We start from the raw sequence: 14,945 nt of genomic DNA, 5'->3' as shown, positions 1-14,945 counted from the left end.
ATATGGTTATATGGTAATGCATTTAGTCATCCATTTCCGCCTGTCATCCGTTCTCCATCCGTTTTATTTTGTTTAGATTGCTATTAAATGATCGATGAAGTTTATTAAACTGGGCCCAAAGGTTTTCACACTTATGGACATTTGCCCCACTTTTCACATTGCACAAATAGCACAAAAGCGCTAACCTGAAAATAGACACAAAAAGCTGGAGTAACTCAGCAGGACAGGCAGCATCTCTCGAGAGAAGGAATGGGTGACCAGTCTAAAGAAGGGTCTTGACCTGCTGAGTTACACCAGCTTTTTGGTCTATTTCTCAGTTTAAACCAGCATCTGCAGTTCCTTCCTACTCGTTTCTTGTGCTAACCTGTGTGGTTTAAATTTCAGGCGTGATAAAAAGATATCCTGCTGACATTCGGGTGAAGTTCACGGACACCCAAGTCTTGATGGGCCAGAACCTAACTCTTGAATGTTTTGCACTTGGCAAGTAAGTACGAAGATGAAGGTAGCTACTGTGTGAACAGTGGGGGAGGGAGGTCCATTCTTGTTATGTTCCTTCTTCCTACATGCAGATATTAATGAAACACAGTGCATACAAAGGAGGAGGAAGCCATTTAACCTCAGACTTGCTCTCCTGGCTAAATCCTGATCTCCTCACATTAGTTCCATATCCTGTGACATTCTTGCCTTGACACCCATCTCAGTCTGATATCCATTTACCCGAGTCTCTTGTCTTTGGAAGGACAAATTTGAGATTTCCTACTTTCTGCAGGAAAGTGCTTCCTGATTTGTTTTGTCAGTATCCTGGTGTATCCATTTATCCGACCGAGTCTCTTGTCTTTGGAAGGGAGAATTTAGGATTCAGTGGGAAAGTGCTTCCTGATTTATTTCGTCAGATCCTTGGTTGTAATCATAAGATTTTCACCTTTTACATAGAAAATGTAGAAACACAGAAAATAGATGCAGGAGGAGGCCATTCGGCCCTTCGAGCCAAATGTTTTAGATTTCTCACAGGAATAAAGTCTGCTCAACCTTTCCCTTTCCGATGAGAATTTCTTGCCCTGTGACATAAGTTCTCTTCCTCTCCTCATGGAACCTGCCTGACCCGCTGAGCGTTTCCAGCAGTCCGTGATTTTCTTGCTGGAGCGTTTTGTGCCGATTAGTGTACACCATATTGTGGGAAGCCTTATGGGTTAAAATGCACTGGAGCAAAGCACAAAGGGATAAACTGCGCATTAGGTAAAGCACATTAGGTTAAACCACACTGCGGTCGGTAATCCATCCTGGGACAACCTATGCTTGGATAAAACGCTCCAGGGTTAACCATGTTGCGCCCTGCTGTCTCTACTGGTGTAAACCACACAAGGTGAACTGTATAATGTAAACTATGCTGGAAAAATTACACTGGGGTTGGCCACCCTATGTTATTCCATCTAGGTGTAAATTAAGCTGCAGAGTTGAATCACATTGGGGTGAAACTGCTGGAGTAAACTATGCCTGGGCACACAATGCCAGGATAAACCATGCCAATGTCAAAAGTGATGGGTGACAGGTTTAGTTTGGTTTAGAGATACGGTGTGGAAATAAGCTCTTCAGCCCACCGAGTCCACACCAGCAAATGATCACCTGCACACTAGTTCTATCCTGCACACTGAGGACAATTTACAGAAGCCAATTAACCTGTGAAAAGGGGCAGAGTGTCATTCCTCTGGGTGACAGTCAGAGCCATGCTGTAAATATCTTGCAACAGTTTTCTCAGAAGTTTCCCAGTCAACACATTTACCACAAGTGCTTTCATATTTTCACCTCAACGAAGAAGATCTTAAATTGGTAGATCTTCTGGGCCTGGTTTACCTCAGTAAATTGAAGAATGTCATCTATTTTCTCTTTGACCTGGATCCCTAACATGTACCTCATATCCACACATTGTTTTCAAGGCTTGGCTATCTACATGAATTGACTTTCAGTAACTCCCTCTCTCTTTTTCTCTCACCCTTCCTGTTCCCCTTCTCCCTTCCCGTCTTTGTGTTCTCTCTCTCTCTCTCCCTCTCCTTGTAAACTTTTCTTCAAAACCTTTTATTTCTGTTGAATCACCTCCTCTCCTCTATTGTTCTCCCTCTTTTTTCATACCCCCTTGCCCTTGATGTCTCATTTTTTCTCCCCCTTTCTCTAACTTTCTCTGTGCACACTCTTCCCCCTGTTCCCTCCTCTCTTTTTCCTTTCTCTTTGTCTCCCCTTTTTATCTCACTCTTTTTTCTCTCTTTCTCTCATCCTTACCCTATCCCTCTTTCCTATCCTTCTTCCTCTCTCTTCCTCTCCCTTGTTATCTCATTCATTCCTTCTTTCCCTTTACCATTGTTGTCTCACTCTCTTTCCCTCTGCCCCCCTCGCTCTTTCCTCCCTCTGTTCCACTCCACGTTATCTTTCTTTCCCTTCCTCGTCTGTCTCTTTCCCCCTCTCCCGCTGCCTCTCTTTCTTTCTTCCTTTCTTCTTGTCTCATTCATTTCTGTCCCTCCTGCTGTTGTCTCACTCTTTTTACCTCTGTCCCTCTCTCTCTCTCTCTCTCTCTCTCTTACTCTCTCCTTCCCCTCCCTCTCGCTTTGTTATCTTACTCATTCTTTCTTTCCCTCTTCCCTTGACTCATTCACTCTCTTTCACTCGCTCACTCACTTCCTCTTTTTGTTGTCTCATTCATTCTTTCTTTTCCTCATTCTTTCCTTCTCTCTCTCCTTTCATTCTCTCACCCCCCCCCCGCCCCCCTCTTTTTTCACCGCTCTTCCTCTCTTCCTTCAGCCCAATTCCTAAAATCCAGTGGCGGAAGGTGGGGGGCAGCTTGCCCAGCAGCGCTGAGCAGTCCGACTCAAACTCGGTCCTGAAACTGTCAAACATTCAGCCTGAGGACGAGGGGGCCTACGAGTGCGAAGCCAGCAACTCCAAAGGAATTGACAAGGTTGAAGGCTGGCTGACTGTGCACGGTAAGAGAACTCATGCACCAACCTTCACTACTGAGTCAGGGAGTTTTCTTTCCCAGCCGGCTCTGCTCCAGTCCCTTGAGATCACTGGCCAACCTTTAGCAAGACGGAGACTGAATGCCAAACTGTGTGGACAGAACGTCAGGCCTCGGAGAGAGTGCAGAAGAGATTTGCATGATTAATTCAAGGAAGAGATTTGCAGTATTAGTTCTGGGAAGAGATTTGTAGTATTAGCTCTGAGAAGAGAAGGTTTAGAACCTGGAGAAGCTGGAGTTCATCGAGGTTTGATTACACAGGGTTTGGGGATTCACATGTGTCAATCTCTTCCACTGGTAGGTGAGTTGGGACACTTATAGGGGACACAGATTTAGCTTTATTGAGAAAAGGATGAGCTTTTTATGCAACAGGCTAGTCCCAAATAGTTGTTGGATGCAGATACTATAACAACTGACTAAGAAAAGAAGAGTTGAGTGGAGATGTACCTAAAACAGGGAGGAAATGGAGAGCTTTGGGATAAGTGCAGTGAAGTGGGACTTATTGGGTTATTCTTTCAAGGAGCTTACTGCTCTTGCATCTGTATAATTCGAAGATTTGATCTGACTGTTATCTGGCTATGAGGGGAAATACAGCTACCGATAATAAGAGCGAGAATTCCCAATTAGTGTAGCTGCACCTCGCGGCCCTTCTAATGACCACCTCTAATTATCACTTCAGCCTGTTAGGATGCAGTCATGTGCATCAGATCTGTGCAATGCAGTTCAGTAATGATTCCACAGCTCACACTCCATTGCATTTCTGAATTCTGAAATCCTTCTGAGAGTTGTAAAGTAAAGTAAAGTAAAGTAAATGCATTTATATAGCACGTTTAAATCAACTCGCGTTGAAACCAAAGTGCTTTACATAGAAAAAAATAATTAAGTTTCTGTACATCCATAGAAAAATTAAAATTAAGAAAAATGACACAACACATTGTATAATTCAACACAAACGTCCCCCCACAACAGAATAAAAAATTTCCACTGTGGGGAAAGGCATCAGAAAGTTCAGTCCTCTCCCTCTGTGATCACCCGAGGTTGGGGCCTATTTGTGGCCTCCGCAGCCAGTCCGATGTTTTCAGGCCCTCTTGCCAGAAGCTGGAACGCCGGCATCGGGTGAACACTCCTCGGCGGCTTGGAAATGTCTGGAGTGGCCGCTTCCTCCCCGGTTGTCCTGCCTTATATTATAAAGAAATGCCTGGGTCAGTGTTATGGTTGTTCAAGCACCACTGGGCAGCAGGCAGGCAGACAGGCTTCTCACTTCAGTTTGTCTACTGATGGACCAGTTTGGCCAGATTCAGAGACAGTTTCTTCCCAGCTGTTAGCAGGTAACCGAACCATTCTTTCACCAACTAGAGAGCGGACTTTAGACTTGCAGAGAAACAGCACAGAAACAGGCCCTCAAGCCCACCGAGTCCACAGCGACCAGTACACAAGTTCAAGTTCAAGTTCAAGTGAGTTTATTGTCATGTGTCCCTGTATAGGACAATGAAATTCTTGCTTTGCTTAAGCACACAGAAAATAGTAGGCATTTACTACAAAACAGATAAATGTGTCCTTATACCATGATATAAATATATACACACATGAATAAATAAACTGGTAGTGCAAATTACAGAAAGTGGTTGCTAATAATCAGAGTTTTGTCTGAGCCAGGTTTAATAGCCTGATGGCTGAGGGGAAGTAGCTATTCCTGAACCTGGTTGTTGCAGTCTTCAGGCTCCTGTACCTTCTACCTGAAGGTAGCAGGGAGATGAGTGTGTGGCCAGGATGGTGTGGGTCTTTGATGATACTGCCAGCCTTTTTGAGGCAGCGACTGCGATAAATCCCCTCGATGGAAGGAAGGTCAGAGCCGATGATGGACTGGGCAGTGTTTACTACTTTTTGTAGTCTTTTCCTCTCCAGGGCGCTCAAATTTCCGAACCAAGCCACGATGCAACCAGTCAGCATGCTCTCGACTGTGCACCTGTAGAAGTTAGAGAGAGTCTTCCTTGACAATCCGACTCTCCGTAATCTTCTCAGGAAGTAGAGGCGCTGATGAGCTTTTTTGATAATTGCGTTAGTGTTCTCGGACCAGGAAAGATCTTCAGAGATGTGCACCCCCAGGAATTTGAAGTTCTTGACCCTTTCAACCATCGACCCATTGATATAAATGGGGCTGTGGGTCCCCCTCCTACTCCTTCCAAAGTCCACAATCAGTTCCTTGGTTTTGCTGGTGTTGAGGGCCAGGTTATTGCGCTGGCACCATATGGACAGTTGCTCGATCTCTCTTCTGTACTCTGACTCATCCCCATCAGTGATACGCCCCACAATAGTGGTGTCGTCAGCGAACTTGATGATGGAGTTCGCACTGTGGTTCGCTACGCAGTCATGGGTATAGAGTGAGTACAGCAGGGGGCTGAGCACGCAGCCTTGAGGTGCTCCCGTGCTGATTGTTATTGAGGCTGACACATTTCCACCAATACGAACAGACTGTGGTCTGTGGACGAGGAAGTCGAGGATCCAGTTGCAGAGGGATGCGCAGAGACCCATCAGAGAGCATCATCCAACACACTAGGGACAATTTACAATTATAAAACGAAATTAAACTGCAAACCTGTACGTCATTGGAGGAAACCAGAGCATCTGGAGAAAACCCACGCGGTCACAGACAATATCTACAAGGCCCTGCAAGGAAAAAAGCAAAGCTTGACCTACTCTTAGGGAATTGGGCAGGGCAAGTGTCTAAAGTGTCGGCAGGTGAGCCTTTTGGGACCAGTGACCACAGTTCTATATGGTGTTCAATACTCATGGATAAGGACAGGGCTGCTCCACAATTTAAAGTTCTAAATTGAGACGTGGCCAATTGTTCTGGTATTAGAGAGTATCTTGCAGGAGTTGTTTGTAGTAGTTTGCTTGAGGGCAAAAAACATATGGAAAGTGAGATATTTTAAAAAATGAGATAGTGACAATTCAAAGTATGCATTTTCATGTTGCAGTGAAGGGCAAGGCAAGTAGGAGTAAAGAACTCTGGATGATGAGAGAAATTGAGGCTGTGGTCAGGCATAAGAGGGCATGTTTCAGGTACAGGCAGATTGGATCAGGTATAACCCCGGAGAAGTTTCAGGAACTGAGGCGCATACTTAAGGAGGAAACCAAGGTAGAGAAGTTTTACAACAGGATTTCGATCAGCTTGGAACTAGAGGGCACGTTTACAGTGAGAGGGGGAAAATGTTACAGAAATCTGAGAGGCAACTTTTCACATGGAGGGTGGTCGGTAAATAGAATGAGCTGCCGAAGAAATTGATTGAGGAACATACAATAACAACATTGAAAAGACATTTGGGCAGGTACCTGAATAGGAAAGATTAGAGGGATATTGACCTAACACGGAAAAATGCGACTAAATTAGTAGGGGCATCTTTGGGAGGCATGGATGTGTTGGGCTGAAGGGCCTGTTTCAGTCCTGTAATGGGGTGATTAGAACTGCTCTCAATCTGTTATAGATTGGTGACTCCAGTGCGTTTGAAGGTTTGGGATGGATGTGGCCGCAGGGGGGGACTAATTATTGTCTTTCTTTCTGTAATTTTTCTCTTTTCTTTTGTGCCCACATTGAAAAAAATACATTTCTTCTGATTTTTTTCACACCAGAGCAGTAGATGTTTTATTATTCCTCCTGTTGATTTTCATTTTCATCCCAGTTGGATGTCTTCTAGTCGGCTGGAGCAGATATGCTTTCTTTCAAAAAAGCAAACCACATCCTTCCAAGTCTTAATGAATAAATCTAGATGGAACAGAAAGCCACAGCAATTTATTTAAAAGTACTTGGTGGTCGAGATGGCTTGGATAAGTCTTCAGAAAGAAATGCTTGTACTTTAATGACTGGTTTAATTTGGTATTAAAGTCTAGGTGACCGCAATTATTTTTCTATAGGTCTGACACTGCAGAATTATGAAGATGTATTTGAGATTATTTCTCAAATGGGGGTTATGCTCATTCTCGCTGGCAGTTGCATTCAGCAGATATGTTGGCGCCACTGCCCGTGTTAAGGGGCTGTCCCACTGTGGCGACCTAATCCACGAGTTAAAAAGAGTGTCTTCGACCTTCAAGCTCGAAGGCACTCGCCTGGAAAACCTCCAGCTGGATCGACCGTCAGCGATGAAACCGCGAGCAGCATTGACCGACCACACACAGACACACACACACACACACACACACACACACACACACACACACACACACACACACACACACACACACACACACACCACCCCCCCCCCCCCCCATCCCCCCATCCCATCCATCCTTGGTGCTGAAAACGCCAATGAGCCAATCTAAATGCCCGGTCAGCGAATGAGATTGCCCACGGCTGCCCTTGACTGCCTGTAACTGAATATCGATCCGCTCCACTGCTCTATGAGTTAAAACGAACCATGCCGACCAAATGTTACTCGCGGAAAATTTTTCAACATGTTGAGAAATTGTCCGCAACCTAGCTGAGGCCGCGAGTATTCGGGAACTTCCCTCAAGCAGAGAAGGAGAGTTACAGTTACCTCCTAGGACCAGGTGTCAACCGTGCTGCAAGTTTGAGTCGAGTGCAAACTCGTCTAAACTCGCAGATTAGGTCGGCGCAGTGGGACAGCCCCTTGACGTGGCCTTGTCCAGCTTTATTTTTAACTGAATCATCCTACCACAACCAGAGAGCAGTCCTGAACTGCTATCTACCTCATTGGTGACCCTCAGACTCTCCTTGATTGGACTTTGCTGGATTTACCTTGCACTAAATGTTATTCCCTATACACTGTAAATGGCTCGGTTGTAATCATGTATTGTCTTTCCGCAGACAGGATAGCACGCAACAAAAGCTTTTCACTGTACATCGGTACACATGACAATATACTAAACTGTAACTGTAAACTGTATAAAAATATCAATGTTACTGGACCGTCATTTTACCCTGAGGCTTTTCTGTCTTTGCAGCCCATCCGCACTGGATCCGTCCGCTCAATGACACCATCGAAGATGTTGAGGATACCCTGATCTGGCCCTGTGAAGCCAGAGGAAAGCCCCAGCCCACCTACAGATGGTTCCGAAACGGAGTGGTCATATTCGGGGTAGGGACCTGCACTACTGTGGATGTTGACTGTTCACATGCTGTCAGTACATGCCCGCTCACACACAGCATAAAGACATGCATGTATCTTTGAATCCCTTGGATATTTTGTGTCTATATGCTTCTATATGCTAATGTATGTTTCACTATCTACATTGTTTAGTCTGAAGAGCATCCCAGGCCTTTGGTTAACAATTTTGTGTTTATTTTAACGCAGATATAAATGCCTGTTTCTTTCTCCGGGTCTTTGGTCTGAAGGTGACTTCCTTCCATGTGTTGCTGTGAATCATGTAAAGTTCTGCAAAAATTCTAAGCAACATTTTTTGATAATCGTTTGTTTCTACAGCCGACGTGATAAGTTAAGATGTGCAATGATGACAGGATGATAAAGCGGGATATAAAGGCCGGCAATGAGCGTTTGAGCTGAGACATATTTCTTAAATAATCCTGCGTTTTGTCTGTGCTCAGGGCCGATTCCGAATAAACAGAGGGGAGCTACGGATTAACCGACTGACCCTGGATGACTCTGGAATGTATCAGTGTGTTGTGGAGAACAAGCACGGATCCCTGTTCTCCAATGCTGAACTCAAGGTTTTGGGTTGGTATTCTGCACAAAGTACAGCACCAAGTTTCGTAGAAATCATTAGTTCCAAATTCTGCTCAGCCTTTGAAATCACTTCATGGGTCTCAGCTGGAATACCTTACTGCCCCTGTCCCACTTAGGAAACCTGAACGGAAACCTCTGGAGACTTTGCGCCCCACCCAAGGTTTCCGTACGGTTCCCGCATGTTGCAGGTGGTTGCTGGAGGTTGCAGGTAGTGGAAGTAGGTAGGGAGACTGACAAAAACCTCCGGGAACCGCACAGAAACCTTGGGTGGGGCGCAAAGTCTCCAGAGGTTTCCGTTTAGGTTTCCTAAGTGGGACTGGGGCATACCCTGACCAGCTCTGGGTCCTTGCAAAGATTGCTGAGAAGATTGTTGGGTGGGAGATTGTGGCGGGGGGGGGGGGGGGGGGGGGGTGGGGGGGGGGGGTGCGGGGAAGGGAAAAGTTGGAGGAAGAGATTTGAGACGATGCAATGGTTTTGGTCTCGGAAACGTATTCCTTGCTTTCCTTTAGCTTTGGCACCTGACTTCAGGCTGAACCCAGTGAAGAAAAAGCTTCTGGGAGCCAGAGGAGGAAAAGCTGTCATTGAGTGCAAACCAAAGGCTGCACCAAAACCAACATTCATTTGGAGCAAAGGCACGGAACTCCTCCGGAACAACTCAAGGTTAGTAAAATGGACCTGTCTCCGTGTTCATTTGAAGTCAAGTGAAACATACCATCGACCATCTCGTCAAGGGCGGCACAGTGGCGCAGCAGTAAAGTTGCTGCCTTACAGCACCAGAGTGGCGGTTTCAATCCTGATCAAGGGTGCTGTCAGTACAGTTTGTACGTTCTCTCCATGACCGGGTGGGTTTTCTCGGTGCTTCCGGTTTCCTCTCACACTCCAAAGACATGCGGGTTTGTAGGTTAATTTGACTTCGGTAAAAATTGTAAATTGTACCGTGTGAAGGATAGGATAGTGCTAGTGTATGAGAATCGCTGCTTGGCACGGTCTCAATGGGCTGAAGGGCCTGCTTCCCCACTGTATCTCAAATGATTAGACAGTAAACTGTGCTAAACTATTCTGATACTGTAGGTGCATTTCAGCCAATGGCTCTTTGGAATTGGAATTGAGTTTTAGGAACATACAGTTGTTAAGATGGTGTTGGAGGTCAAAACTCATCCGAGAAAGAGCAAATCAAGCTGTGTCAGAAAGATTGGAGATATTTTTTTCTGGAACAGAAGAGGCAGAATAGAGACTTAATTGAGGTGTCTATAATTACAGTATGTGGCCTGGACAGAGTACATAGGATACCTATCTCCTTTAGCAGGGGGCTCATAATCCAGGGGTTATAGGTTTAAAATAAGATTAAATTTGGTAGGAGTACAGTGGAGATGAAATGTTATTTTTCCACCCAGAGGTTGATGAGGTCCAAGAATATGTCACCTTATAGGGGCGTTAACCCCCATAACAAATTGACAGTTCCTGAGTAAGTACTAGAAATGGTGTGACCTGCCAGCCCATTACATGCTGGAAGGTGGGATTACATTACAGGAGTGAGTACTTTAGTTTTAGTTTAGAGATAGAGCGCGGAAACAGGCCCTTCGCCCACCGAGTCCCTGCCGACCAATGATCCCCACACATTAACACTATCCTACACATACTAAGGGATAATTTACAATTATACCAAGTCAATTAACCTACAAACCTGTACGTTTTTTGGAGTGTGGGAGGAAACGGAAGAATATGCAGGTCCCGGGGAGAACGTACAAACTCCATTGAGACAGCACCCGTAGTCAGGATCAAAACGGACTCTGGCGCTGTAAGGCATCAACTCTACCCCTACGCCACTGTGCCGCCATCATGTAGACAAAATTGCCACCTGTGTTAACTTTTGATAATCTGACTGAGTTACAGCAGGGGTGAAGAAAACCTGTGGTGAAGAGATAGACCTCCTGTTACTCAGTGAGAAATCAGCTTGCTCTCCTGGGTGCTGAGCCCCCCTGGTGGTTAGAATTGGCGGCTTTTAAATAATTTTATTTCTCCACATCCAGGGAACTGGGATTTTGACAATGCCTGAGCCTAATGGGCCTGTCCCAATTAGGGCACTTTTTAGGCGAGTGCAGGAGACTCTGCGCTCGCCACATGGTCGGCACATGTTCGCTGGTGGTCTCTGGTGAGTCTCCTTCATGGTCGCGAGGACTTCCCGCATTCTGGGAACTAGTCGCGGCCTCAGTATGGTCACCGCAAATTTTTCAATGTTGAGAAATTTTCTGCGACCAAAAATTGGTTACCATGGAGATAATCGATGATCCTGTAGTCGTAGGTGCAGTTGTAGTGGGATCGCCATGTAGTTATGGGTAGTCGAGGTAGTCGTTAGTTAAGGTAGTTTTAGTTAATCGTCTTTGCTGACCGGTCATTTTCATTGGCTCATTGGGGGAAAAAAACGTAAGCAGGAGTTTTCAGAACCAAGGATAACCGACCGGTAATGTTAAATGTCCGCCGAACTTCACAGCTGTGTATCTCTGGCTTATTAAAAGTTGTCTGGCTTCTTAAAAGTTGTCTCCACTCCTTCTCCTCTCCCCCCCCTCTTTTAAAGGACTTACCGTACACTCTGCTAGCCGTCTTTAACCTTCCTGTTCATCGCGGTGTGTGTCTGTATCACTTTGGCTTTGCACCATGTGAATTTCAGACAGCACTCCCCCCGCTTGCCCTGCCCCCCGCTGTTGCGATGTGTTTGTGCGCGTGTGTGTGCTCCACTCTGACATTTGCCGTTCCAGTTCCTGGCTTTTCAGGCGACTGCCGGCAACTTGACAGTCACCGGCTGTCCATTGAAAAATCGCCTAAGTGGGACAGGCCCATTAGGGTGATGCTCCAGTCATCTGCATGACAATGGATGCTTTTGGTGTTAGCAACCTTACCCCCTCATGATGTGTTGCACTTTTTTTCCTTGTGGTTGGAAAAGCTATTTCTTTTATAGAATTGAAGTCGTATAGGGTCACATTAATGATATTTTGCGAAAACGTACATTCCGATTTGACACCACCGAACCACAGCAAATGCAGTGCTGTCGTGATCATTGTCTATTTGAAAGACTTCAACCAAAGGGTTACCACAGCCCTTCCACCCACTGGCAAGAACATTGTCAGTGGCTGTGGGATCATCACAGCAATGCCAGTTCCTCTGGAGAGTTGGGCTTGTCACTTCACCATTTGACACGTGCAAAGTGCTGGACATCACAACACACTTGGCAATGAAAAACAAAATGGCTCTGAATCACACTCCTCGTATTCAAGCAAAGATAGACACAAAAAGCTGAAGTAACTCAGTGGGTCAGACAGTATCTCTGGAGAAAAGAAATAGGTGACGTTTCGGGTCGAGACCCTTCTTCAGACTCATATTCAGGCTTTAACTTAGCTGTGCAGATGTATAGCTTTCTCTACCCATTTAGTACGTGATTTACTCACCCACGGCACCCTCCCCTTTGAAACTGTTTATTATTCACCTCCTTTCTGTGCAAATATAAAAGATTCTACTTACGGAAAGCCACTACCTAACTTCATGCCCTACTGGGTTTGTTAAAAGGAATTTAAATGAAAAGATCTGCTTTGCAGATGTTTGCTTAATGTAAGATTTCTCTGCCCTTTACCTTACATTCTTTACCCCACCGCAGGATATCCATTTTGCACAATGGCACACTGGAGATTCAAGATGTGTCCAGGGTCGACGAGGGAAGCTATACCTGCTTTGCGGAGAACAACAGAGGAAAGGCCAACAGCACGGGCACTCTCTCAATCACAGGTAGGAGACCACCGATTTACCGCACGGCTCTTTAGACTCTCTGCTCAATGTTTCAGAACTCTTTTTAAAATCTTTCCCTGAAAATCCATTGTTCCCATGTGTAATGATTTGCAAAATAGCACAACGCCATTGACAAGGTCTGCTGGAACTAATCAGGGAAAAATTATATCAAAGGTACACAAAAAAGCTGGAGAAACTCAGCGGGTGCATCAGCATCTATGGAGCGAAGGAAATAGGCAACGTTTCGGGCCGAAACCCTTCTTCAGAGTTTCTCCAGCTTTTTTGTGTACCTTCGATTTTCCAGCATCTGCAGTTCCTTCTTAAACAAAAAAAATTATATCAAGGTTGGTTCATGAAAGATTGTGCCAAGCTGCTGCTCTCTGTCGCTCCCAACACGGAATCAAACTGAAAGCCAAATATCTTGAAACGCATGGGGATCTGGATTCCTAATGCCCCTGTCCCATTTAGGAAACCTGAACGGAAACCTCTGGAGACCTTGCGCCCCACCCAAGGTTTCCGTGAGGTTCCCGGAGGTTTTGTCACTCTCTCTAATGGTCGAAAGTGGTTTCCGCTTAGTCGAGCTTCTATGTTCCGGCGATTATTTCAAAAAATTAAAAACCGGCCTCGACTAAAAATAGGTTGCCGTTTTAAAAATCGGTAATTTTTTAGTCAAAGCCGGTTGCGATGCTAGTTGAAGGTGGTTACCGGAGGTTACAGGTAGTGGAAGGTAAGACCTTTTTTTCACCCAGTTTTATTCCACCAGGGAGGTCTTGATGTGTAGACTTGATGGGTCGAATGGCCTAATTCGGCTCCTATCACTTATGATCTTATGATCTATTACTCACAGTAATCCTGAACAGAATTATTCTTTCGGCAGAGCTGTTGCCTCACAGCGCCAGAGACCCGGGTTTTATTCTGACCCCGGTTGCTGTCTGTGTGGAGTTTGCATGTTCTCCCTGTGACTGCATGGGATTCCTCCGGGTGCTCTGGTTTCCTCCCACATCCTAAAGATATGCGGGTTCCCAGGTTAATTAATGTCGGTAAATTGTCCCTAGAGTGCGGGGAGCGGATGCGAAAGTGAGATAACATAGAACTAGTGTGAAAGGGCGACCATTGGTCTTGGCCTGGTCTTGGGCCTGTTCCAATGCCGTATCTTTCAATGATTATTTTGTTTAGTTTAGAGATACAGCGTGGAAACAGGCCCTTTGGCCCATCGACCAGCCATCCCCGCACACTAACACTATCCTGCATACTAGGGACAATTTACATTTATACCAAGCCAATTAACCTACAAACCTGTACGTTTTTGAAGTGTGGGAGGAAAGCCAGAGAAAACCCAAGCAGGTCACGGGGAGAACGTACAAACACACAGACAGCACCTGTAGTCGGGATCGAACCCGGGTCTCTGGTGCTGTAAAGCAGCAACTTTACTGCTGTGCCACCATGCTGCCCCATTTGACCATGGCTTTTGTACTCAAAATGTAAACTCTGCTGTTTTATTTCTGTTTCTCTAGAGCCCACCAAAATGACCCTAGAACCATCGAACATCGACATCACCATGGGGGAGAACGGCACCATGGAGTGCCAGGCGGTGTATGACCCCACTCTCGATCTCACTTTCATCTGGTCAACAAATGGCTACCCGATCGACTTTGACAAAGAGAAAGACTACATGGAATACAGAGTACTGGTGAGCAGCATTGATGATAACTAATGTAATGCTTGTGGCTCCATGTTCACCACCATTTTTCCAGCAACTGGTGGTCCGGTACCGCCTTTAATCCAGACAAAATTACAAGAGCGCACTTCAAATTCTCCCCAAGAATGTGGTGCCTAGGCTGGATGAGGTGGCCAATCTCGACTTCATCAGGACTTCAGCAGCCGATCGGCGGGTCGAATTTGCTGTCTGTGGCTGGGGCTCTAGATCTCCTGCCTGACCAAAGCCGACAGATCTATTCCAATAGCTAACTTCCGCACCGATCGGCTGGTTGAATTTGCCTCCTATGGCTGGGATTCTGGCCTGGCTGGAGCCGGCATATCCGTTCCCACAGCCGACTTTTCTGGCCGGTATCTCAGCCCCATGAGGCCGTAACCTCTGTTGGTCCGGTAAAATTGATTATACAGCAAGGCTCTGGAACCAAGGATGCTGGAAAATCGGTGGTGGACCTCTATTGTGGACCTGACTTTGCAGTTTGGCAACAATTGAAAGATGAATTAATCTCTTTCAATATTCCTGGAGCATGGCCAGCTGATGTTTGAGCACTTGTTCAAAGTGTCGAGCTCTCAACTCGTCTCACTCGATGAGCATAGTAGAATTGAACAGGGTTTCTTTTCCCTTTGGCTTCTCCAATGTTGCTCATATTTTCTTAGGCTGTGGGAGGGGAGGATATTCGGTCAATCAAGTCTATGGCAACGGGTTGAGCCCCACCACCTATCTCATTCATGCTCTAATATCCTGTCCTTTC

The 14,945-nt window shown here is 45.8% G+C and overlaps 1 protein-coding gene across 3 annotated transcripts in view; it reads left to right on the top strand.

The window, feature by feature from the left end:
* cntn1 (contactin 1) overlaps nt 1–14,945 on the top strand; it is a 455,514-nt gene that overhangs the window by 226,639 nt on the left and 213,930 nt on the right. For all 3 annotated transcript variants that reach the window (XM_033037676.1, XM_033037677.1, XM_033037678.1), the window contains 7 exons: nt 385–484; nt 2,791–2,972; nt 7,964–8,097; nt 8,565–8,694; nt 9,213–9,363; nt 12,353–12,480; nt 13,995–14,170. In XM_033037676.1, coding sequence (XP_032893567.1) covers nt 385–484; nt 2,791–2,972; nt 7,964–8,097; nt 8,565–8,694; nt 9,213–9,363; nt 12,353–12,480; nt 13,995–14,170 — 1,001 coding nt within the window. The remainder of the gene's footprint in view (nt 1–384; nt 485–2,790; nt 2,973–7,963; nt 8,098–8,564; nt 8,695–9,212; nt 9,364–12,352; nt 12,481–13,994; nt 14,171–14,945) is intronic.

The sequence above is a fragment of the Amblyraja radiata genome, chromosome 19 (genome assembly GCF_010909765.2).
Source record: "Amblyraja radiata isolate CabotCenter1 chromosome 19, sAmbRad1.1.pri, whole genome shotgun sequence".
Taxonomy (NCBI): Eukaryota; Metazoa; Chordata; class Chondrichthyes; order Rajiformes; family Rajidae; genus Amblyraja; species Amblyraja radiata.
Note: the sequence above shows the minus strand (reverse complement) of the source record. Positions and strands in the feature narration are given on the sequence as shown.